The following is a 24,690-nucleotide window of genomic DNA, read 5'->3' as shown; positions in this document are numbered from 1 at the left end:
AAAATTCTCAACACCGCCGCTTCACCTAGCTAACTCAATTCTCTAGAATCACAAACCCTTTGATACCCTTCACAATGGCTGAGACTTTCGAGTTCCAGGCTGAGATCTCTCAGCTTCTCTCCCTCATCATTAACACCGTCTACTCCAACAAGGAGATTTTCCTGCGAGAGCTCGTCTCCAACGCTTCCGATGCCCTCGACAAGATTCGCTACAAGGCGCTCTCCGATCCTAGCCAGCTTGACTCTGGCAAGGATCTGCGCATCGACATCATCCCCAACAAGGAGGCCAAGACTCTCACCATCCGTGATACCGGTATTGGTATGACCAAGGCTGTACGTATTTTCCCATTCCCAACCATTACCTGAATTTGCCTAACGTTACTCTAGGACCTCGTCAACAACCTTGGTACGATCGCCCGTTCCGGCACCAAGCAATTTATGGAGGCGCTCACCGCCGGTGCCGATGTCTCCATGATTGGTCAGTTCGGTGTTGGTTTCTACTCTGCCTACCTTGTCGCCGACCAGGTCCGCGTCATCTCCAAGCACAACGACGACGAGCAGTACGTCTGGGAGTCTTCTGCCGGTGGTACCTTCAGCATCACCGCCGACACCGAGGGCGAGCAGCTCGGTCGCGGTACCGCCATTGTCCTCCACCTGAAGGACGAGCAGGCCGACTACCTCAACGAGGCCAAGATCAAGGAGGTCATCAAGAAGCACTCCGAGTTCATTTCCTACCCCATCTACCTCCACGTCACCAAGGAGACCGAGAAGGAGGTCCCTGATGAGGACGCTGAGGAGGTTGAGGAGGTCGATGATGACAAGAAGCCCAAGGTTGAGGAGGTCGACGACGAGGAGGAAGAGAAGAAAAAGAAGACCAAGACCATCAAGGAGACCAAGGTTGAGGAGGAGGAGCTCAACAAGCAGAAGCCCATCTGGACTCGCAACCCCCAAGATATCAACCAGGAGGAGTACGCCTCGTTCTACAAGTCGCTCTCCAACGACTGGGAGGACCACCTCGCCGTCAAGCACTTCTCCGTTGAGGGTCAGCTCGAGTTCCGTGCCATCCTCTTCGTCCCCAAGCGTGCTCCCTTCGATCTCTTCGAGACCAAGAAGACCAAGAACAACATCAAGCTCTATGTCCGTCGCGTCTTCATCACTGATGATGCTACTGAGCTCATCCCTGAGTGGCTGTCCTTCGTCAAGGGCGTTGTCGACTCTGAGGACCTTCCCCTCAACCTGTCTCGTGAGACCCTTCAGCAGAACAAGATCATGAAGGTCATCAAGAAGAACATCGTCAAGAAGTCCCTCGAGCTCTTCCAAGAGATTGCGGAGGACAAGGAGCAGTTCGACAAGTTCTACAGCGCCTTCTCCAAGAACCTCAAGCTTGGTATCCACGAGGATTCCCAGAACCGCACCATCCTTGCCAAGCTCCTCCGCTTCAACTCCACCAAGTCTGGCGATGAGTTGACCTCTCTCACCGACTACGTCACCCGCATGCCCGAGCACCAGCAGAACATGTACTACATCACCGGCGAGTCCATCAAGGCCGTCTCCAAGTCCCCCTTCCTTGACACCCTCAAGGAGAAGGGCTTCGAGGTTCTCTTCCTTGTCGACCCCATCGACGAGTACGCCATGACTCAGCTGAAGGAGTTCGAGGGCAAGAAGCTCGTTGATATCACCAAGGATTTCGAGCTTGAGGAGACTGAGGACGAGAAGAAGGCCCGCGAGGCTGAGGAGAAGGAGTACGAGGACCTTGCCAAGGCCCTCAAGAACGTTCTCGGCGAGAAGGTTGAGAAGGTCGTCGTCTCCCAGAAGCTCGGCCTCTCCCCTTGCGCTATCCGTACTGGCCAGTTCGGTTGGTCCGCCAACATGGAGCGTATCATGAAGGCCCAGGCTCTCCGTGACACCTCCATGTCCAGCTACATGTCTTCCAAGAAGACCTTCGAGATCTCCCCCAAGTCCCCCATCATCAAGGAGCTCAAGTCCAAGGTCGAGGCCGATGGCGAGAACGACCGCACCGTCAAGTCCATTGTGCAGCTTCTCTTCGAGACCTCGCTCCTTGTCTCCGGTTTCACCATTGACGAGCCTGCTGGCTTCGCCGAGCGCATCCACAAGCTTGTTCAGCTTGGCCTCAACATTGAGGAGGATGACTCTGCCCCCGCTGAGGTTGCTGCTGATGCTGATGCTCCTGCTGCTGCCCCTGCTGACAGCGCCATGGAGGAGGTTGACTAAATCACTCGGAGGCAGCACAAAATCGGGATTCAGGACAAAAAAAGTTCTTTGGAGTTTTAAATGCTTTTGAACACACAGTCAGCTGTGTGGGCCAGTTTTGGCTTTTTACGAGTTTTATTTGTTTTCGCAATGATGCCATAATTTCCCCTGCGCGCTCGTCGAGGATGACGCGAGGTGTATTCTAGCTGTCCATGATTACGAGTTAGATGAGGTAGACAAAGAATGATTTACTACAAAAAACTTCAATGCATATGAACGTGTCTGTTATGATGGGCAGGCCCAGTCATGGTTGACTGCCGTGTAGATGTGAGGTACAGGAGTGAAGAATCAAGTATGGTTCTGGGATGTAGGGTACGATGAGCACAGGCATTCCACACACATCAACTCTCGTCAAGTGAAGCGCTGAGTGGACTGAGTAGGTAGTAAATTGCAAGGTATGGGTATGTATAGCTAGTAAAATGACGAATGCATGTCCTTAGTCTTTAATGTACAGGGTATAACGGCGCCTCCTTTTATATAGACCCTGCTACAGCAGCACGTAGAGGGCGCAGATGAGGGACAGGCCCATAATCATGGAGGACCAGAAGCACACGTTGTTGAGCGTCCTCTTCCCCCGCACCCACCTTGTGCGCTGCAGGACGACGATGGGCAGCTGCAGCATCTGGCAGACGAAGCCGTAGCCGCGGAGCTTCTTGGTGATGCAGGCCATGACGATCTCGTGGCCGACGGCGGAGACGAGGAAGGTCAGGGCGGTGGCGCCGGCGCGCCCTGTGAAGGGCCGCGAGGCGGAGTAGACGTGGCGGCGGAGGAAGGCGTGGACGGGGACGTTCCAGTTGCGGGAGAACTCCATCCAGTCGGTCGAGTTCCACCAGTCGGCGTAGAAGCGGCGGTCGGCGAAGCGGGTGATCTCGGCCATGGCGCCGAGGACGTACTCGAAGATGACGAGGAAGACGAGCAGCAGGGTGAGCATGAAGGGGAAGAGCAACCAGGAGATGGTCTCCGCGAGGACGAGGAGGGTCTCCGCGGCGGGGGACCAGGACTGCGGCGACGACGTGGCGGCGGCGGAGGAGATTGCGGCGAGACGGACCTCGGCGTCGGCGAGGACGGGGAGGATAAAGTCCTCGGAGGTGATAGTGAGGAGGAAGATGCAGCCGAAGACGGCGACGATCTTGGAGATGAGGGAGGTCCAGTTGATGGTGGGTACGCGCGGGTACTCGATCTCGTAGCAGAGTGTCGGGCACAGAAGGTAGTCGACGTAGTTGGCCCAGGTGAGGTTGTGCGGGTAGGTGACGTGGCCCATGGGAGAGGTGAGCTCGCGGGCAAGGGCCTCGCGGAGGAGCTCGACCTCGTCGTCCGAGTCGCATTCGTGGGTGGTAGTGGTGGTGGTCTTGCCGTTGGGCTCGGGCTTGGACAGCGGCGACTGCCCGTCCGTGTGCTCGTGGTGCTGGTGGACGTCGTCGCGTCCGCCGCTGAGGTCGACGGCGAGGCCGGCCTTGCTAGAGCGGCGCTCCGCCGCGGCGACGGGGTAAATGTACGGCGGGGAGCGCTCGCTGGTGCCACGCCGCGTCGGCCCGTCGAGCCTCCTCAAGCGCTTCTCCGTCTCGGAGAGGTGGCCGTTATAGAAGGCGTACGAGTGCATCTTCATCAGCAGAACCATGGTGTGAAGCAGCAAAAACACCTGCGCCGTCCACGTCCACTCAAGCCAGAACGGCACAGCAACCCATACGGCAAGCCAGGCGACCTGGTAGATGGCCTGGAGGGCCATGCCGCCGCGGCGCCAGGTCCAGACGGAGTCGCGCGGCGCGGCGCGGGCCAGGCGATGGAGGGGCAGGGCGACGGCGGTGGTGGCGACCATGAGGGCGTCGGCGACGGCGAGGTGGCCGAGTTTGACGGCGAATAGGGACCAGATCTGGAAGGTGAAGGGGCGGCCGGAGTCCTTCATGTGGCGCAGCATGGTGGTCAGGCCCATGATGGCGAGGCCAATCCAGAACAGGTTGAAGAAGCCGTGGAAGTCGCGGTAGTCCGAGTCTGGGTCGAAGTGGGAGAGGCGGGAGGCGAAGTCGGTAGTTGGGAAGATACGGCGGCGGCGCTGCTGCTGCTGTTCTTGTTGGCGCTGCTCGGCGCGGAGGGTCTTGCGAGCAGAGGAGATGGCCTTGTTGGAGGGGGGCGCATTCTCGGCGACGGGTGTTGAGCGGCCGCTGGAGGAGAAGAAGGCGTGTGTTAACATGCAATTCGACGCGCGAGGAGAGATGAGAGAGGCTGATGAGGTAGATAAATAGAGAGGACGGACCTTGTGGCAGCGCTCGCTGTGCTTTCGGGGATACTGAGGGAGCCGTCGATGGACGTTTCTCGCTTGAGGTATTCGTGGACGGTGGCGGAAGTGGCCTTGCGCGGGCGGACAACGCCTGCGTCGCCATTGCTGACGACGTCAGTGGCCGTGGTCGCCATGACAGGCCGAGCGAGTGCGCTGTCAAAGGGCTGTCTGTCCGTTGGTCGTATGGGCGAGGCAGAGTCGCGAAGTCGCTGACGTGGGATGTCGGAGGGACAGTCCAGGAACAAGAGCTGGTTCGTGTTTGGTGGTCTCCTTTTAAAGTGGGCGGGCCAGCTGCATACGAAGAAGCAAGTTGGCGAGTCGTGCGGGCGCTCGCAGAAGCTGGAATTGAAACACGGGGTTATGGCTTATTTATAAATGACAAGAAAAATGCAAGAAAAATGCCCAAATCAAGGTGGCGAGGGGGGGGAGGGGACGATGTTTATCGAGGAAGGAAAAGACGCCTTGTTCGGTTGCTGAATTCAAGCTTCCCGGAGCTCCGGCTTGCCTGCTGGCAGCTTGAGCCTATCTGCCGCCCCGGTCGATCCGGTTCCGAGCCGAAGCTTCCAGTGGAGGATCAGGTGATGGGACGAAATTCTCCGATGGGGGGAGGGTTCTTTCTTTTTGGGTGATGGTTTGGAAAGAACAACGTGAAAGTGTTGTGAGAGGGGAAATGTACAAAGCGGCTGGCGATGCTGGTTTCATAGCCGATAGTTACACCCTATCCTGGCTGCGTAATGACGACGAAAGCCAAGACCTTAGTTAGTACTTTAGTAAGACGTTCTTCTCAGCCTTGTAGCCTTCATAGTACCTAACACAACACCCTGCTCCCTTAACCAACTAACTAGCGGGAACAAGCGGGAGTAGCCAACTAGTGAACAAGGCGGTTAATTTCTGGCTAACTTGGGACCTTCTGACGTTTTGAAGCGTCACCGCCGCCCACTTGTGTCTTGGAGTTCGGTGGTCTATGTCCGCCAAGGTGATCAGGGGCCGCAGGATGTAGAGTTGGACAGCCTCGAGGGCTCTAGTGAGTTTTAGTCAGGCCAACAACACGCCAACCTTGCCCTCGAACAACACCTCTACACTGTCACCAAGTTAGGCCTATGTCCGATCCAACTTAGCTTTGCGGGGCAATGGTAGAGTGACTGTATAAGGGATGGACGGCTTGCGCGGATGGTATATGAATGAGGGAGTGGATGGACGGCTCGTGTGGATGGTCAGTTGATCAGCTCAGAGGCTTGCACAAAGCGGTGTATTGGGGCTGCTTCCCCTTTTCTTCTCTTTTACGGGAGAACGGTTACGATGCTGGTTATGGAGCGCCATGCTGGTTGGACAGTATTACGAGTGCTGGCGGCGTTGGATGACTGGACAGTATTCACCCAGATGCAGGTCGTCTCTGATTGTGAAGCCAGTACTCACAACATAATAGTCTAACGTTAGTATGCGTGTCTGTGTAGCCTCCAGTTGCCACGAATTGACCTGCGGGAGATGACGTCGCAATGCCGTCTGTTTCACCTTGCGATAAAATGAGGCAGTTTTCAGCGTCCTGTTACCGGGTAGGTATGTAGTTCTTCGTCCTCAACCTATGCAGTTAGGCGCCGCAACTTCTACCGTGCAGTTATTAACCCTGCACATATGTATAAAAAATGTAAATCATGAGGAGAAAAAGGCCAATTCATTAAAAGAATCTAAAGAGAGGACAACGCCACCGTGGACATAAACCAAAAAGGCGATGGCACAAATTGCGCCCAGCATCAAAATCCACCATGTAAACGAGAGTTGTGCCTGGTTTACCAAATTTGCATGCGCAGTCTCTCCGACTAACCCGACTCGCCCGTCCTAGACAATGCTGAGACGGAGAGAGTTCAGTGTACAGACTGCAGGGGAAAAAGAACAAAACAAGAACCAATCCGTTGCAAAAAATGCCCTGCCCGAGTAATGGAAGCTAGATCCCTAAAAATATCAACTCCGTCCCAAATGCTCACAGGCAAAAATTCATGACGAATTTCTTGATGCCTGAATGTGTGTGATTGTGTGTGTGTGTGTGTTACCAAAAAAAAAAAGTTCATCAAGACATGTCTCGTTTCAACAACGTGAGGGACAGAAAAAAAAAATCCAAGCAAATGATCAGGCAAGAAAAAAGGCAAGTAAGAATAGATCAATCGCGCAACTGGCCTTGAGCTAGAGCCTGATAGAAGCCATCAAGCCCGGACGGCGCCGTTATACGGGGGATACTCGCTGTATCGAACATCGCCATATCTGGTCGTCTTGACGGTCTGGTAGCGTCCGGTGGGCGGCATGGCGTGGCTGCTCTCGCGGTAGACTGGCGGCGCGCGGGTTTCACGGACAGGCTGCGTGTACAAGTAGTGGCCATGGCCGGGGTCAACGCCCACTGGCATTTGCGGCGGCATGCGGTGGGTGCGCCGAGAGCCATCCACCTCGTACCGTACGGGGTTCACATGTTCGGGCGACGCCGTCCTGCGGCTGCGGTATCTCCGCTCTCGCTCTCGTTCATACTCCTCTTCAGATTCCGACTCGATAGGTGCTTGCGCATGCATGCGTGACCGGTCTCGGCCGCGCGGCATGTCCGAGGCAAAGGTGTGTGCGCGCGTGATGCCAGGGCCGGGCCGCGCGAAGCTGGGTTGCGGCATCGAGTTGACGCGGGGCAGCTGCATCTCATGACGAGGTGGTGAGCTGCCCATCGGCATCGAGCGACTGAACGATGCTGTGTGGCGGGCGGCAGGCGATGAAGCAACATGAACGTCGTCCTCGAGGACCTCATGCGAGGGTTGACGGTAGGCGGAGCGCTCGCGCGAGATTCGCGGACCATCGCCCGAGCCGCGGCGCGAGGGTGCAGCTGAGGAGCGGCGCACACAATCCTCAGATTCCGAGTCTTCCTCGAGATACGCCTTCTTCATGTTGCTGGGCGGCGGCGAAGGCGCGGCCGGGGGATACGGGGAGCGGGTCGTGTACGAGTAGGAACGGCCCAAGCCAGGGGTGCCTCGGGACGCCTGCACGTACTTGGATGCTGTGTCGTAAGTGTTGCGGTCGGTGGAGGAGTAGAAGGTGTTGCTGATAGGTGGCGCGCGTGGGGAAGGAATGGGCACTTCATCGCGGGGTGAGGTGCGACCAGCTTTGTCGTCGTGCTTCTTACTGGACCGTTTACGCTCCGACTTGGGCGGTTCGTCTTCGAAAACCTCCACTGAGGGCTTGGCGTTCCGGGAGCGATACTTTTCTTCGGCGTCACGTTTGATGTCTCGATCGCGCTGCTTGTCTGAACGCTTCTTTTCCTCCTTGCGGCGACGTTCACGGTCGCGCTCCTTATCCTTTTCCCGCTCCTTTTCCGATTCCCGCTTGGATTGTCGTTCGGCGAAGCTGGGGTCGCGTTTGGAGGAGCGGTTGCTCCTGGCCTCAAAAATGCGAGTGCCGCCAGTGGCGTAGTCATCGTCGTAGCTGCGGCTAAAAGTGTAGACTTTGGCGGACGAGGGCGACGACTTGAAAGCGGAGGAGCCCCTGTCCGTGGTGCGAATCTCGAACTCGCTCGTGTACTTGGCCGAAGATTTGGGGGTCGAGATGTTTGCTTTTTCCTTCATAAGGCGGCGAAGTTCCTCAAGTTTGACCTGGTCGTCGTATTTTTGACGCTTCTCACTGTCGGTAAGAAGCTCATAAGCCTGCTGGACGCGCTGGAACTCGGTCTGCTTATCCGCCTTGAGCTTGGGATCTTGGACTTTATCGGGATGGCACTGGAGGACGAGTTTTCGGTGAGATGAGCGGATCTCGGTTAGCTGCGCATCCTTGGAGACGCCGAGGATCTTGTAAGGGTCGGGCGGGAGAGGAGCCATGGTTGCGGACAGCGAGGGTCAAGTTTGCTTCAGAGTTGCGTTGATGCTGAAAGTAAAAGAAGCGAGGGGGGCTGGATGGGTGGCGAAATTATAGACTGGGAGCATCGAGTGACCCGTGACCGGAGAAGGCTGTACGTGTTGGCTTTGCTGGATGATGAGTTTGCCTGGTGTAGGTAGTGCCTGTGCGTGGGTGGTATGTACGTATGCTTTCGTTGGCAATGATGGTTGAACAGACAAAGGTGACACAGGCGAGGAGGCGAGGGGCCGACGTCAGGGAGGTTGGTTGGATTGGTTGATGTGATAGAATGACCCAAGAGGGAACAAGGACGACGAATAGGTAGTACAGCGCAGATAATAGGAAGGCGTGGGAAACAGAGGCGTGAAAGCGGCAGTAATACAAGGCGGATTGAAGAGTAGGCAGATAATAAATGCGGTCGAATAATGAAGAGAAAGAGGAAAGAAAACAAAGCCAGCGGCGAATCGGAGAACAGTCAAGTTCCCGATTCTCTGGCTTTGGGGTTGGTGATGTGTAATGGCAGGAGGGATAAGCAGGATGATGTTGCTCAAGCGAGGTGCCGAGCAAGCGGTGGTTGGCAAAGAGGAGAGGTGGGCGGTGCGGTGAAGATGTAGTCTTTTTTGGGTGGGAGGGAGTAGAAATGGCGGAGGGGGGAGGACGACATGGGTGGAGGGTACATCTACCTTGGTACGTACTGCCCATGTATTAAGGTACCTCGCCTTGGCTTGGTACAGCGGAGGATGGGTGGTGTGGTGGAGGGGTTTCCTGGGCTCTGCGGGCGCTGTATCGCACCCAGGTATAGAGTAATACAGGTGGTCGAGTGGTACCGTAATTGGCTGGCCTTGATGATCAAGCAGCATGGATGGACAGCCATGGAAAGATACTTGCAGGTACCTGCGACCGGGAATCTCGTTTTCAGTGGCTAGCGTGGTTTGAGTGGGATGGGTGGTCAGTGGGAGCGCGGGAATGGTTGGATGGATGGTGGACGTCACGGCGGGATGTAGGCGGGTTTTGCGGGCTGAATTCTGATTGGCTACGGTGGGGCGAGGTACAGCGAGGTACTTTGTGTCGTGGTGCGCCAGTTGCGGTCCCAGGTTGCACTTGGCTGTGGCCGGCGGGCAGGGGTGGATAAGTGAGTGGAATTTACAGGCCTGAGGCACGAACTGACGTTATGGGCAATCTGTACGGCTGATAGGTGAGAAGATCAGGCTTGGCCAGTGGGCGAGGAGCAATCAGTTGGCAAGCAACACCAAGCAAGGTAACAAGGAGATGGTGTTGTCACTCACTATGGTCCGTATGGGTCACCGTGTGGGCAACTGTGCGCATCAGTGTACATCACTGTGCATCACTTGCCATCACTGGGCGGTGATCCCTCCTGGCGCTGCTTTTAGCGTGAGGGTCCGCTGTGGCAGCACCGGTCAGGCCCTGCGCTCGTGGTAAATGGTTGATCGAAGAAAAAGGGTACCTGACCTGAACCAAGCAGACCATGACCAGGGAACAAGCTCTCAGGTGATGGGCCAGCCAAGAAGCAGTTTCTGAGGACTAAAACTAACTATTCGATCACTAGTTCGGTCAGAAGGTAGCTCAAGTTCCCTTTTCTCTTTCCCTTTCCTTGTCCAGCAGCCCGTGCAGAATGATGTGGCTCCACGCCTCCACGAGCCAGCCACGCAACGGTACGGCTCGCGGTGGGAGGCGAGGTCAACCAGGGGCCGCCTCAATCAGGAGGGCGAGGCGAGCTACGGTACGTTATGCAACTACTACAGAATGCGCACGACACTTCAAGTAAATGGAGAGAAAACCCCGTCTTGTTCAGTAATAGTTAGCACAATGGCGTTACTCATCATGGACGACCCTCGCTCCTTTTCGTACACGGCCGGGCCGGCTGCGACCGATTACTCGGATAGCCTCGTGGAAATACATGTCAGCCGTGCGTGGCCTTGATGATGCAAGGTGCCATTCGATTCTAGAAGACAAGAAAAAACCGCAGCCGCCCGGAATGAATGACCAGTCCGTCCGGAGACTACGGCGAGCGCGACGGCGGACACTTGATTTTTCTCGCTTCTTGCCTGTTACAGTGGTGTGCTCACTAACTAACCTGGCGGGCTGTCTCGCCATGGCCTGTTTTTTGCCGCTGCGCCTACCGAGGAATCCCGTCCTCACACAAGGACGGCGCGGCGATTTTCCCATTTCTTGTTCGTTTCGAATCTCCTGGAAAACAGTCCCCTGTACCAGTAGAACAAATAGACCACTTACTTTCTTAGCGTCCGGTGCTGAGCCAGTCAGGTCCCTTGAAAATCGTCGGCTAGGAGCATCTCCGAACCGTCCCTCACGTCGCACAAGCCGCAAGAGGTACGCAAGAGACTGCAGAAAGTACCCACACGACGGCTGTCCAAAAAGCGCAGAGTGAGGTATCTCTCGAAGTACCTGCCCGCGCAAGTACCCTGACCAAGGATACTGTGTCTCGGCGACGGCGATTCCCCGGACTTATACTTGAATAATCAAGATAGACTTTGCCCGAATATTCCTCGAAAAAGAAAATTATATGATGAATAATTATTATGAATTCTTCAAATCAAGTATTCGTAAAGAACAGCCGTCGTGCTCGCGAGCTGCTCTGCCAAGACGATTGACTCGCTGCCAGCTCCGCTAGCAAATGCACTCGCCAATTGCGAATCCAATGAGACACGCAGCACAACACTTCTCACATTCTCACAATGCGCCCTGCGACGATTCAGAGGGCTGCCTCGTGAGGGACAAGAGGGACAACTAAGAAGGGGGTCCAGCTGAGGGCTGTGTGGCACCAGCAACGACTCAAATCACTCAGCGCTTGCAGCGTCCGCGTGGTTTGATGTGTCTGACTGCTGTGCCAGGTGGCTTGGAGGTTAGTGATCGTTGATGCACCTGTCACGCGTGGTAGTTTGATAGTGGTTGTCCATGCCCAATATGATGGAATCAGTAGTAGATGTGACCATTCAAAAATAGTAGAATATCAATAAAAAGGGAATAAAATAATAACAGACCACTTGATTTATCCCTTGAATGTTTTTATTGACTCGGCCGCTTTCGTCCCCCCGACGACCATCTCCGTTTACCCTCGTCGACATCCATCAGCCTGCATACAGAGGCCCTGGTACCAAGCGGGGGAGGGGAAAGGGAAAGGCCCTTGAGACGAGACAAGAGACAAGCGGTGAAGCTGTGGCCTGTTTTGCTTTGGGAGACGACGCCGCGGGGTTATCTTTCTGCGACTACCTATTCGGAGCGACGGGGTTTCGATTCCTTGCAATAGCACGTCGCAGACTACAAAAAGGCAAGGCGGTGCTCCTTGGCCGACGTGACAGCTGACGACGAAACTTGGCCACGACCCGCGTCGCCATACCAATATACTCACATTGGCCTCCTTCTCAACGGCCTCCAACAAGACCATTATTCATTATTAGCTAACTATTTATTCATTACGAATCAATGCGATTCAAAAATGCGAAAAATGCGAAGAAAAAAAAAAAACTCCACGAGAGCCGCACCAAGCTGCGCCTCCACGGTCTTCCAGCAGCCCCAACCAGCTTAGCTTTGTCGAAGCGCCCTGTAGAGCTATACTGACACCGCTATATTTGGCTTGGTTTTTGTGGCCTCGGTCGATTCTAGGTGGCTTCTGGTGTCCTGTCCAACCACTAACAAGAACCTACGGAGCTCTCCCGCCAACCCAGCTAAGCTCACGACAACCAGCCAGCCGCGCCGCCATCCACCGCCCGCAAGCCCAAATCCCATCGGCCGGCCACTCATCTTGCCCCTCTTCAACACTCCCCCAACGGCAAACAGCAGCTCGCTCCCGCAGCTTCCAGACTCATATCCATTCCGCCACATCCTGCTCCGCATCTTCGCTTCCCATTGCCCGCCTCTATTGGCCTCCGGCTATCCTGTCATTTATTATCAATCGGTTCGGGCCTAGCTTCCTTCTCTCCTCATCGCCCACAGCTATTCTCAGACAAAGACCAGAAAGAGCTCCAGACCGTGCCCCTTCCCCCGCAGCTCGACGAGACACAGACCGAACCTTCTTGATCAGCTCGTGGTCTGCCTTGGCAGACCAGGCCAAGTCGTCTTGCGATGTAATCGTCCATATTCGGCAAACAGCTTTGCTGCAGCCTGCCACCCAACGCCTACCAATGCCCATGGCCCCGGCCAGACGGCCGCGCGGGGATATCTACACGGGCCCCAAAAGCCTCGCATCTCAGCAGACCCAGGTTAGGGCCTTGCCAACGACAACTCGTTGGTCACTGAAACTCCTTCTCACGCAACTAAGCATCATGTCTGTCATGGACATTCATGTTGGGCCGCCGATGCCAGGCTCTGGACACACAGGTGACTGACACGAAAGCAAACCCACGTTTGCGGCCGCTCCCGTCACATCATGCCCCCGCCTCGCCTTTGCAACCATACATGCAGAAGAAATATCCCCTACTGCAGCCGGCCCTAGCTTCGGCCCGGCGTACCGTTGCGACATCTTTTGCCAATCGCATCTCTTTTCAATCTGCCTTTTGGGTCGCCTGCCAACCAATTAACCCCTCCCTCGAGGGCTGCATTCGCTGTGGGGGGTCCCCTCCATCTCCATCTCTGGTCAATATTGTGCCAGCATGACAGAGCCAGGCAGCCTGCGAGCCAGCCAGTCAGCTCGTTGCTGCAACCTGTAGTACCCGTATCACCCATCACCTCGCATTGCGCACTCGCACACGGCTGCCTTGACCATTGAATGGGCTTGTTGGCTTGTACCCGTTCCCGAGAGGGTGTGGAGGAGGCCGTGACATCAGTCCGGATTAATGCTAACCTCCAGCCATCAGCCAGCTTCCTTGGGCAGGCTAGGCAAAAGAGCCAAATGGAGGGCCTGCACCGTTCCTGACAGAGTTGTATCGAACGCCTTCATGCAAGCCTACCTACATGCTCTGGTGATGTGATGGGCAGTGAATGGTTGGGCATCTCCAGCTCGTGAATGGACAGAGCTACGTACGAGCTAAGCACCACGATTCTCTTCCTGTGATATCTTTTGGGGGCTCTTCGTCACCTCACCATCATGACCGCGCCCGGTCACGACCACACCCATGGCTGGGGTTCTCGCCTTTGAGCCTCCTCATACCGATGCGTTCGTGACTGATGGTGCTGTGGGCCTGCACAACAATACCAGGACTCCAATATACAGCCCTCCTCACTCCCATACCAGTAACTAGTCACTCATTACCCGCGGCCCCGAAAGGCCCAAATTTGCACAGGCTCCCAGCTTTAGCCCATGTACCTGGCAACAATGAAAAAGGCGTCAGCGTGAGAGCCTCAGGATGAATCCCCACGATAATCAGCGACGCACTACTAACCGCCAGGCCCAAGCCACCAGCCCAAGGCCCTCCCTCGGATTGACCTGACTGGTTGGCGGCCCAGCCGACTTGACTAACTAGACAAAGAGGTCTCAAGGCACATCGAGTGCTCACCCTTCCTTGGGTTGCCTTTCTACTTGTATTCGTGCCGTCCTTCGGTCGATCTTCAGCTGCAAGTGCCGACGCGCGGGATGGCACGTTGAAGGCACGTTTTAAGGCCAGTTGCCTACCAAGTCCAACCAAGCTCGTACAGCGCACTTCCCACCACCCATGCATAGCCCATTCCGCAGATCGGGGATGCCTTTAGAAAGGAAGCGACGAATCGCCAATGCTAGATGCGTGCCGCCTGATATCCGCGGCGTCGTTCTTTAAACTTGGGGAATGCTCACGTCGTAACAAAGGACGCCACATTTTTTTGTACGAGTTGACTACATACCGAGCAGACGGTTTGGATTGGCCAACCCGCATAACGACCGCTTGTAAGCAGGCGGACGACAGCTGTGCATCCAGCGTTGGGTAACACCACCCACCAACTTGACTTGTTCGCCACGTTGTACAGCGAGGCACCAATTAGGGGACAATTATGCACCAAAAGGACGGATTATTTGCCCGATGCAGGGCCAGACAACTCGTGGCAGGTCGTTTGCATTGGTCAAGGCGTTCAAGCAGAGGAAAAGGGTCGCCGAGACAGAGTAACTGTCATAGGCGATGCCAGGTAGAGGCAAGGCAAAGAAAGTGAGCTATCGCCTTCCACTCGGCTACAGAGGCAAGGCGTTGTTGGGCTCGGATCTGACAATGATACAGCAACATTCACACCCTAATCCGTGCGCGGCATCGAAGCACATGAACATGAGGGCCTAACGAAACCAGCAACTTGAACCAGATAGCCAGACGAAAGAAGAATGAATCCGAGCCCAAGCCACACCTAGATGACGAGGGCGGTTACGAACCTGCACTGCTTTAGTGCTTGCCTACGGGATTCGACGACGGCGCGGAGCAAACCCAAACCCCGTCAGCTGGGCTAGCCAGGTACCAGCAGGTACACGCGCGGGACAAGCCGTCGAGATGTGATGGCGGTGCAAGGAAGGAGAGGAAGAGAAAGAGGAACAGTCGACCGACTAGTGAATTCCGATGACTGATATTGACGAAAACTAAAGAAGAAAGCATGATGCTTCGCCACGGGACGACGGACGCGTGTGGTGTCGCTTTGAACGAATATCGGCTGACGAGGTTAATGTGGTGGCGATATACATGGTCACGGATGTGCCGAAGTGCGCCGACGCCGACGGCCGTGGCGCTAGCTAAGCAAAAGCTTTTGACCAATTTGCACAGGGTCCTAACTTTATTTTCAAAACAATGCAAATGTACAGTATCGACATGCATCAAATGCACCATGCGTCACATGGACCTCTGTCAAGTATTTCCCCGTCGCTCGCATGAACCAATTTGACGTTAATCATACAGCTTGGTCATGTATGTATACCCCGCAGCCGAAGCCGGGACCGCCACGGCGCTTCCGTCGCCGACTGATCCGGACTAAGCAAAGGGCTTTGAACGGACGGCTTGTCGGGGTTCTGCATAATACGACGCTACTTCTCTGCATGGAAGCTTTATTGAATATATGTAGTAGATTAGGGGTCGTAAAGACTGTCTTGGCACGGATTGAGACGGCTGCTGGTACTTCTCGTGGCATGGCGTGGGAGTTACGCATGTGTACCGACTGCTCCTCCGCTCCTAGCCAGAGCATCTGAAAATAAACGAGATGCAGATAAAGAGAAAACGGGATGCGACAAAGAACGTTTGTGGTCTCGCATATTCCCTGCCTTGGCCAAAGCTACGGTCCTTGTGGCGGCCAGATGCCTGACCTCGACGCGCTCTGTACATGTACAGTGTTCAAGAAATGTAACCGCATAAAGAAATAGAAGGCACCAAGGATATAAAATGGTATATGAGATTGTTCATTCGGCACATTCCTTTGCTCGTATTACAAGTTGGGATTGCACACTTGGGCAACGGCTTCGACGTCGATGGTGTGGTGTAAGTCCCGAGGCCATGTGATGCGGCTCCGGTCGTGGAGCAGACTCTCGGAAGAAAGAGAAGCCTAAAATACATTTGATGTGCTCTCTTACAATGTGAAAGAAGTCTGGGATAGTTGTTGGTGGCGTCAGTCCAGGTCGCATATAAGTCCTTGCGGCCACCTACCCTGTTGCGTATGGGCGACATCCGCTTCATTGACACCCGTCGCGGGATGAGGACTACGGCCGGTTCGTGAAAGCGGTCGTACTTTCGATAAATAAGTACATGAACACGGTATTGCTCAACACTCCTGTATCACTCAACGCAATAGGCGCGTTTTGACTACTACACCATGGAGAGCCGTGACAAGCGTACGGCTTTGAATCAGCCACTTTCAGCGCCCACCTCGGTGATAGGACTGCTTCTCTTTCATCAGCTCGTCCTTGAATGTCAGTGAAAGTTTTTGGCAGTGTATGCGTCACTCACCCCGTTGTGTCAGGCCGAACGCAGCTCATACGAGCTGCCCCTTTCAGAACCATGTTCTCATCCTCACCCGCTCGGCGAGCTGGCTTTGGTCTAGCGCAGCGACATTAAAGCTACGATATATACACACGTTGAGCTTGGACGCTTTGTTTTTGATTTTCCCCAAGAATGTTCTTCTAAATGAAATAGCCATCAAAAATGGAAAACGTGGATTGGGAAGATCTCAACAGGAAGAACTGGGATGAGCGCGCTCCGCTTGTACGTTCCCGGCCGCGCCTCCTCTCCATCACTCCCCTCTAACACCCCCTCGTCCAACAGCATGCCGCCTCACCCGACTACAACCTCGCCGCCTTCATCGCCGACCCCTCATACATCTCCCCCGTCGTCGCTTTTGACGCGCCGCTTCTCGGCTCCCTCGCCGGCCTGCGCTGCGCCCACCTCCAGTGCCACATCGGCACCGACACGCTCAGCCTCGCCCGTCTCGGCGCCTCCTCCGTCGTCGGCCTCGACTTCTCGTCGGCCTCCCTCGCCGAAGCCCGCCGCCTGTCCACCTCCGCCTCCGGCGGTGACCGCCTCACCTTTGTTGAGGCCTCCGTCTACGACGCCCTCAAGGTCCTACCGCCGGCCTCGTTCGACCTCGTCTTCACCGGCGTCGGCGCGCTCTGCTGGATCCCGGACATCCGGGGGTGGGCGGCCGTCGTGGCGGGCCTGCTGGCGCCTGGAGGCGGGCGCCTGTTCCTCCGCGAGGGGCACCCGATGCTGTGGGCGCTCGATGACGCCGCAGACCGCGAGGAGCTGGTGGTGAAGAACCCGTACTTTGAGCGCAAAGGGCGGCCACTGCTGTTCGACGAGGGCGTGACGTACGTCGAGCACGAACCGCACGAGTTCCAGCACACGGTGACGGCGGAGTTCAGCCACGGGCTCGGGGAGATTGTGCAGGCGCTGCTGGACGCCGGCCTGCGGGTGACCGGCCTGGCGGAGCACCAGAGCGTGCCGTGGGACGCCCTCCCGGGTCAGATGGAGGACATTGGCGGAGGTGAGTGTTTCTCATTCTCTGTTGCTCGATGTCGCACTCTGGTCATTTTGCTAACATACACAAGGCGAATACGCACTCAAGACTGAGCGCTGGCGGCTACCACTGTCATATACCCTTCAAGCCATCAAGGACTGAAACTGTCTGTATACAGACCGTTGGAGAAGACAAAAAAGTTATTTCCGTGCTGTTTCCAACATCTTCCTCTCGTGCTACCCTCTACCCTGCACTTGACGCCCACTCCTGTCAAAGGACTTACAAAGTGACACCAACGCAGATCAACCACGTTGAATGCCCAAGGGACTCCCACAAAAACAGTACAAAAAGATACATCCAACGCCAAGCAAACAAAAGCAGCAGCACAATGACCTGCCCATCAAAGGGTCTCGGGCAATATCTTCTTTCAATTTATGTACCCCTCATTGGCCAAAAAGGGCAACCCAGATCGATGATGCTCCTCCGTTCTCTTTCCTCCACCCGGCGATCCATATGCGGTCCTGCCCGGCGGCACCACTACGTCATACGTGGAGAGGCCGGAGCCGACAGCACATCACATGCGACGCCGTGGGACCCCAGCATCAGCAGAGAGAACAACAGGAGAGGCGGGCGGGGAGGGCTGCAGCGTAGATCCTGTCAACCGTGAAACGCATCGAGCGCCAAGAACCGCTGAGCGAAGTGGTGATGGAAGATTAGGCCGGCAGACTTCCAGGGCGACGACCCGTCAGGGCTGTGGCGCAAAGACGTAAGCTGCGCACGTGGTACGTTTCTGTGCTCGGATTATTCTTGATTTACTTCGTGTAGACCGGACCTCATCAATTTCACGAGCGTTGTTGACTTAGGCAGCATGAAGATATGCCAACTCTACCATGAGCAAGCTCAACTCAAAGCTGGAATTTTCTTGCCACGACGTGAATCAGCTAGATGACAAAAATGGATAATTCAAAGACATTATGATTGCATGGACCGGGCAGCCTTTCTGCCGATTGCTTGTCCAATTGCTGGCAATCTCGTCAGCTCTCGTCCACGACTGGAAGATCGAGATCCACCACGATGGGCTTATAAAACTGCTTCCCGCCAGCGTGCGGAAACTTGCTCTTCAAGATCGCCGCATTGACAACACACGTCTCTCTTCGCCCGTGCCAGCCGGGTGCTTTCGCGTCGTCGAGAGCCTGCCCGCCACCGCCCCCGACAGACGACGCAGTAGTGCCGCTGCCTCGCTCACACCATAGCCCGTCATTATCTAGCGGTCGAATCGCCTTCTTCGTCGTGAGATCAACAAGGCTGATCTTATTGTTGATCCCAGCGCCCGGGTCCTGCCACGGAGGTGCCGCACCGTCGCCGTCGTCTAACTCCCCGTATGCTCGGTACAAATCCCAACGCACACGCGACACACCCCGGCCCTCGTGCATGTGTCCGCAGACGGCCAGCCGTGGCCTCACACGCCACAGGGCGCGGCGGAGAGCCTCGCACCCTGCTGGACGGTCGACACCGCCGCGGTCGTCGCAATGGCCGCGCGGCGGGGTGTGAGTCACCACAACATCGGCGCGCGCCGGAATGTCGTCCCACGGCGAGACGAAGTGCTTGTCATCTAGACCAACGGATTCCGGACAAGGTTCATCGTGCGAGCGCGACGTTTGATAGTATGGTGGGTAATAGAATGCCCAGTGGTGAAAAGCTGGCGCGAGCGGTGACCCGAAGATGGACAACTCGGTTCGCGGCCCGGTGGGCGACGACAGTCGGACGGTGACCGTCTCATGGCGCAGATAAGTCAGCGCCGGCGAGTTCTTCAGAAGCGCTAGGCACTCTTCGTGGGATTCTGGCTTCTTGTTGTGGAACTCGTTACCGTGCCTAGCATAAAAGTCGGCATCGAGCGTAATATCATGGTTACCTGCACGCGCGTCAGTACCTTGCCGCGTCGACGATAGCATGCAGCAAATAGTCACACCGGCTACGATAATCTTGGCTTCATATGGTAGTCCTTCCAGCCATTTGACCGCTTTTGAGAGCTACAGGTTTGTAAGCATACCGCCGCGGCCACGCCATGCTGATGTTATTTACCTCTGAGTAGCTGCCTTGGTTGGTAATGTCGCCCGCATGGATGAGAATATCACCTGGCGGGAGCTTAACAGTAGAGTTATGCGTATCTGATATGCAAACTATGCGGGTGCGGCGAGCGGGCCGACGTTTCGTCCCATCTGTTGTCGCCATTGTGTAAGAGGCATGTCAAAGGTGGGAAGGCTGACGGGAGAAGCCACAGAACCCCACCATCTATCTGTTACCATCGCGATAGGGCGCGGATGTGTTAGTCTGCCTCCCACGGACTGCTGATCTTTGCTATTGCGATGCACACGAAAGTCTGATTCGGGTTCATTATGAGAACGAAGGCAAGGGCCTGTATTCTTTGCTGTGGTCTTGTCAACGTTCAACTTCACCAGTGGATCCCTGTTTGCAGTAGCGCCAGCAAGAGATCGTCAACTCCATGCATGTGGCCTTGATTGAGATGTGTGCGCTTTGCTAGTTCGGCCTGGACGTGGCATCGGAGGGGCCACGATAGGTAGATACTGTGCCCGATGCCTTACTGCCATGCAGGTCCGAATGCGTGGTCCAGGCAAGGGTCAGTGATGGCTCAGCAACCCTCTCGTATGGGCGTGCGAGCGTTTGACATTGCTTATTAGCGACTCATAAAGTAGCGATATGGCTATACGTATAGCTATTCAATGATGGGTCAAGTGAAGCTCTTGCGTAAACAGCTATCAATAAACGTGGCAGCACCCCCGACTCAGGTAGTGTCACTGGACCAGATGATTGGGGCGAGGATATAGTACTGTGCATGATATGAATGGGGGTCTCGCCGTAGGTGGTGATCTCTCCATCACCATTGGTGCAATCAGCCCGGCCCAGCGACGGCAACAACGGATCGAATGAGAGCCAGTCTTGGATTCTTGGCCAACCAAGACCTTGCGCAAAGCACAAGGAGCGAGCTCCGAGGTATTGGTCCAGCTCTGCCAATATTTTCTGGCCAGACTAGAACTATTGAAGGTGCTACCAGTAATATGACATGGTACTTCTGGGCTGGACCAGGGCCTAATGTTGTGTAGTAGAGTAGTAATCTCGGCGGCCCCAGCAATTGGGCAATTGGGCCAGCTGCACGAGCCAGGCGAATGAGCCGTGCGGCGCTGATCGGCCTTGAATATGCGCTTCGGCGTGGATGGGATTCGCGACTCTGAGATGCTGTTGCCGAAGCATCTTCCTGGAACGGTCAGAGAAGAAGCGGTGGTAGATATACTCTGTAGTTTGCAATGTACCTGGGCGTAGATGATGCATTGGAAACTTTTACTGGTAGGCAAACACAAGACCTTTGGGTCAGCCCACTTGGAGTTGATTGTGCCTGAATTAGTACAGGAACTTGCGAAGGATCATCTTGAGCATCCTGGCGGCGGAGGGCGCTATCAGCAGTAGCGTCGACACCGTTTCTGGGCGAAGGAGCAGAAACGGTGTACCTGGTACGGAGTAAACGGGGGCAATCGGCAGCGGAGAAAGCGGCCTTTGATCATGATGCAAGCGTGATAGAAATCGATAGGTTTTGTTTAATTAAAGCCATGAGATTGTGGTGTTGTAGCTGGCCAACAAGGCCGGGTGGCAGGTAAACAGACCAGGTACGCATTACCTCACCTTACGTAACCTGGGGCATTGGGAAGCTGGGGAGTAAGCGGGCACGGTTGACCAGGTACTGGTACAGATTACATGCCCAAAATAGGTCTGTCTTTTTCATTTTTAAATTGTCGGTACCTGTACTCGATTGTGATGCGTCTTCATGTTCCCACTGGCTCATCCAATGCCCTGGATGCCGGCGTAGTGCACGGCTTTTAGAACCCCATGTAGACCAATCAATCTGTAGCAGTACCTGCTCCAGCCTGGGGGGCTAGTGTAGAATGGCAAATTACAACTAGACAGTTGACCCATTGTGTCTGTACGCATCATACTAGTAAAAGCTTGAGAGAAAAGAAAACTGTAAAATCTCTTGATAACCAGTCACACATTTGTAGTTGTTCTGACCCAATCCTTTCTTTTTGTTCTCTATCTTCTTTTTGCTTCTCGTGTTTCATTTGTCGAGCAAGCCACCAGCTAGTTGCAAGACCCTGGACGTGGGCGGGAGAAAAAGAAAGAAAATGCAGCGAAAGTTTTAGTGGGTACCCGGCCGAGTGGACAGCGGGGCTTATAGGAAACCAGCGCTGTATTTTAAGCCAGAATGTGCTGTGGGTGACTCCTGTAGGTAAGGTACCTAATGCACTGCCCAAGCTCCGGTCTCAACAGGTACCGCTGTTGCCCTGTTGGCTACATATGATGTTGGGTACAGTTCTAGCAATACCAAGTCTCTCCATGGAGACCAGTGTACCGTTTGATCCAACCAGCATTGTTTCGCCTGTGATGCCTCCGTTCTCCCTCTCAACTCCACTGCGAACTACAACACTACAATAACCCATCACGCACCCATCACAATCACAACACCCAGCGCAAGCCATCAAGTCACAGAGTCACCCTGGCCCGACTTCCCCATCCACTCCCGTCCGTCCCTTCATCCACTCGAGCGGCACCACCGCCACGCCGCACCACCACCCATTCCAATCTGCATTGCTGTGAGTGAATGCATGGATGGCCCTGCTCCGCTTAGTCCATCCTTCCTTTTCTCTCTCATCTTTTCTTCTTCTGGTCTCGCCAATCCCATGCCTATCGGTACTGGTTTGTGTTAGCATTCCTTTCCACTGCACTCTCCTCTTCCAGACTGCATTGTCTTTTGCACGCTTCCGCAACGGCCCTTTCATGAGCCACCTCTGATCACCACTCCAGCCATTGACCACGCAGCTCTCCCGCACTGCCTCGCCAACTCGCCTCGCCGTTCCGAGACCGAATCTCCTCACACCTTAGTTTGGCCCGTTGGCAATTTCCGCCATATCATACCTTGTTGCCATTCGCCAAACAAAGGCTCGATTGTGTCTGGCTTCCTCCCCCAGCGCGACTTTTGTCTCTCTCCTTTGTCTTGAGCCTGTGCTGCTCTCCCGCTTCAGGGCGCTGCCTTGCCCGCCACCCGTCCTCGCTTTGTCACACTTGATTTCAACCACCACTACAATCCCACTGCTCTATTTGGTAGAGAGCAATGGCTGCCGTGGCCTCTGTGCCGGCCCCGGCGTCGGCCTTGACTCCTCCAAGCAGCAGCCATGGGGATGAAAACAATTGGGACTATTCTGCAGTCAACGGAGAGGTATGATATTGCCTCCTCGGCCGGGCCGTCCCCAACGTTATCACGCGTCGCGAGGCTAACCAAGCCCTGCTTCCAATGCTTAGGATCAACACCTTCAGCAGACCACCGCCTCCTACGAAGAGTCTCTGCAGTCTTCTGCTCTTCCCGCACACGATGCTCGCGCCGCACCCAGAACATACACGCATGATATAACGGCCCGCAAGATGCGGTCCGCGGATAATCTTCACAGCTCCAAGTGGTCCAAATCCTCTGACCACCAGCGAGAGTTGCTACCAGGCCTCTCAGAGGAAGAGAAGGCCAAGAGCGACCAGTTCGTTTACAGCCAGGACCAGTCCAAATGGATCCACAGGGACAAGCTGGCCAGAATTGAAACCGAGGAGCTCGAGGCCGCTGGCTTTTTTTTACCGAAAGGAAGATCCTCGAGCCGCGCTGCACGCCGAAATGAAAGCCGCCTCAGCCATACTGCTGCTACCACCGAGTCCGACCCCAATACAAACCGCGCCAAGAAGGATTCCACTTCACTTGAGCCGCCGCTCTCGTCACCGCCGAGCTGGGACTTGCGAACTCCCCAGGAAATTGCTGAAGCCGATTCCAGTTCATATTTTACCAGCAATGCCCTTACCGGCAGTACGCGCATTCCCGTCGCGAAAATTAGCCCAGCTCCAATCTCCCTCGAGTTTCTTGAGCACGGGTCCATGGCAGCGCGTCAGAATTCGGACGAGGACGATGATGGCCTAGCATACAACAAGGTCCGCTCCCGCAGCGCCAGTGCCGCTATTAGAGATTCCGGCAGCGCCGGACCAAACAGCAAGCGGCCCATCACCGATTCCTCGCCCAAGAAGCACGCACGCAAAAACAGTTCCAGCACTCCAACGAGACCTGGAACAAGAGGCAAGGATTCTCTGAGCAGCTCCGGATCCCGCCCACCCACTCGAAATGGACGAACGGCGTCCCGAGCGAAGCACCCCGAGGGTGAGCCTCCTTGGATGGCTAATACGTTTAAGCCGGATCCCCGTTTGCCGCCCGACCAACAGATTCCTCCTTTTGTCGCCAAAAAGCTCGCCCAGGAGCAAATGGAGAAGGAAGGTACTTTTGGAGACGCGTACGATAAGGACCTGCGCCCTCTCAACACAAACTCTTTTGCAGTACCGAAGCCCAACCCCGACGCGGAACCAGAAAAGGAGGGAGAGGCAGTGGCGGAGGAGGAGTGGCCGCTCAAGCCGGCCATAACAAGCCGACCGCTTATGCGCACTGGCTCCATGTACTCGACCATGCCCAAGATCATTGATAAACCGCCGGGCACGCCCGTACCGAGCCCGCGTCCGGCCAATACCGCGGTGATGGGCCCGCCGCCAGCAGCGCCGCAAATACAACAGGTACCACAGGTTGAGCCCGAGGATACTAAGAAAGGCGGTTGCGGCTGCTGTGTGGTCATGTAACGCCGGTGCTCTTGTAGCCCATTTTACGACTTATGAATCTTTTCCCATTATATTTGCCCTTGAAGCCTTTTTATTTCTCATTCTCACTTGGTTTTTATAGCAACCGATCATGTCGGCTTCATTCATAGCCGATCAAGCGACTTCATTTCTCTCCATTTCATTTGTGGACTTTTCCCTATTCATTCAAAAACGAAGAGTTGCCAGGACGACTTGCCGTTTTTCCACCCGGGCCCTTTGGCTTCTACCACATCTTCTTTTTGGTATTCTTCTTACTTTAATTCTCAGCACAAAAGACGTTTTCTACAACTGCAACTCTCTTTTCTTCTTTCATTCTTGCCTGCTGTCTTAGCAGTGCGGTCCATTGCTTGCGTTACCCGGAGGGCGTTTTCTCACTGGACAAGTTCCTGTGCTGCCGATCTTGTGTTTTCTTGCGTTTTCTTGTCTGGATTCGTGTTACCCTTCTCCTCTTCCCCGCCCTCCCTTTTTTGTTCTTTTCAGTTGGTTAACTGCCTTTGCTCCTGATTACTGCGAGCTTTTATAAAGCTTTCTTGCCTTGGAGGGGCTGGAAGGCTTGGTCTACTTATTCTTCCCTCGGGGATTCTGATTTTTGCGGTTGGGAACCAAAAGCAGGGTTCATATTCTTCATAACTACGCGTGGAGTGATTGATGGTGGAATTCAGGGACAGGGAAGTTATTGAGGAC

General features: G+C 55.2%; 6 protein-coding genes across 6 annotated transcripts; 3 read left to right on the top strand and 3 right to left on the bottom strand.

Moving 5' to 3' along the window:
- Window positions 1-74: 74 nt before the first annotated feature.
- Window positions 75-2,231, top strand: ISF_01486 (heat shock protein 90; the record flags this gene model as incomplete). The annotated part of the gene is made up of 2 exons (XM_018845093.1): window positions 75-332; window positions 387-2,231. The coding sequence occupies 2 exons, from the start codon at window positions 75-77 to the stop codon at window positions 2,229-2,231; spliced, it is 2,103 nt and encodes a 700-aa protein (XP_018707859.1).
- A 526-nt stretch (window positions 2,232-2,757) lies between these two features.
- On the bottom strand, window positions 2,758-4,679 carry ISF_01485 (Membrane bound O-acyl transferase, MBOAT; the record flags this gene model as incomplete). Its single annotated transcript, XM_018845092.1, has 2 exons — window positions 2,758-4,429; window positions 4,522-4,679. The coding sequence occupies 2 exons, from the start codon at window positions 4,677-4,679 to the stop codon at window positions 2,758-2,760; spliced, it is 1,830 nt and encodes a 609-aa protein (XP_018707858.1).
- A 2,064-nt stretch (window positions 4,680-6,743) lies between these two features.
- On the bottom strand, window positions 6,744-8,384 carry ISF_01484 (DnaJ domain protein; the record flags this gene model as incomplete). The annotated part of the gene is made up of 1 exon (XM_018845091.1): window positions 6,744-8,384. One exon carries the CDS (start codon window positions 8,382-8,384, stop codon window positions 6,744-6,746), a length of 1,641 nt encoding a protein of 546 aa, XP_018707857.1.
- An 8,070-nt stretch (window positions 8,385-16,454) lies between these two features.
- ISF_01483 (Methyltransferase type 12) lies at window positions 16,455-17,427 on the top strand (the record flags this gene model as incomplete). The annotated part of the gene is made up of 3 exons (XM_018845090.1): window positions 16,455-16,514; window positions 16,575-17,292; window positions 17,357-17,427. The coding sequence occupies 3 exons, from the start codon at window positions 16,455-16,457 to the stop codon at window positions 17,425-17,427; spliced, it is 849 nt and encodes a 282-aa protein (XP_018707856.1).
- An 872-nt stretch (window positions 17,428-18,299) lies between these two features.
- On the bottom strand, window positions 18,300-19,497 carry ISF_01482 (ser/Thr protein phosphatase; the record flags this gene model as incomplete). The annotated part of the gene is made up of 3 exons (XM_018845089.1): window positions 18,300-19,177; window positions 19,235-19,295; window positions 19,348-19,497. The coding sequence occupies 3 exons, from the start codon at window positions 19,495-19,497 to the stop codon at window positions 18,300-18,302; spliced, it is 1,089 nt and encodes a 362-aa protein (XP_018707855.1).
- A 2,947-nt stretch (window positions 19,498-22,444) lies between these two features.
- ISF_01481 (hypothetical protein) lies at window positions 22,445-23,988 on the top strand (the record flags this gene model as incomplete). Its single annotated transcript, XM_018845088.1, has 2 exons — window positions 22,445-22,549; window positions 22,633-23,988. 2 exons carry the CDS (start codon window positions 22,445-22,447, stop codon window positions 23,986-23,988), a joined length of 1,461 nt encoding a protein of 486 aa, XP_018707854.1.
- Between the last annotated feature and the right edge of the window lie 702 nt (window positions 23,989-24,690).

The sequence above is a fragment of the Cordyceps fumosorosea genome, assembly GCF_001636725.1.
Source record: "Cordyceps fumosorosea ARSEF 2679 chromosome Unknown scaffold_2, whole genome shotgun sequence".
Lineage (NCBI taxonomy): Eukaryota > Fungi > Ascomycota > Sordariomycetes > Hypocreales > Cordycipitaceae > Cordyceps > Cordyceps fumosorosea.
Note: the sequence above shows the minus strand (reverse complement) of the source record. Positions and strands in the feature narration are given on the sequence as shown.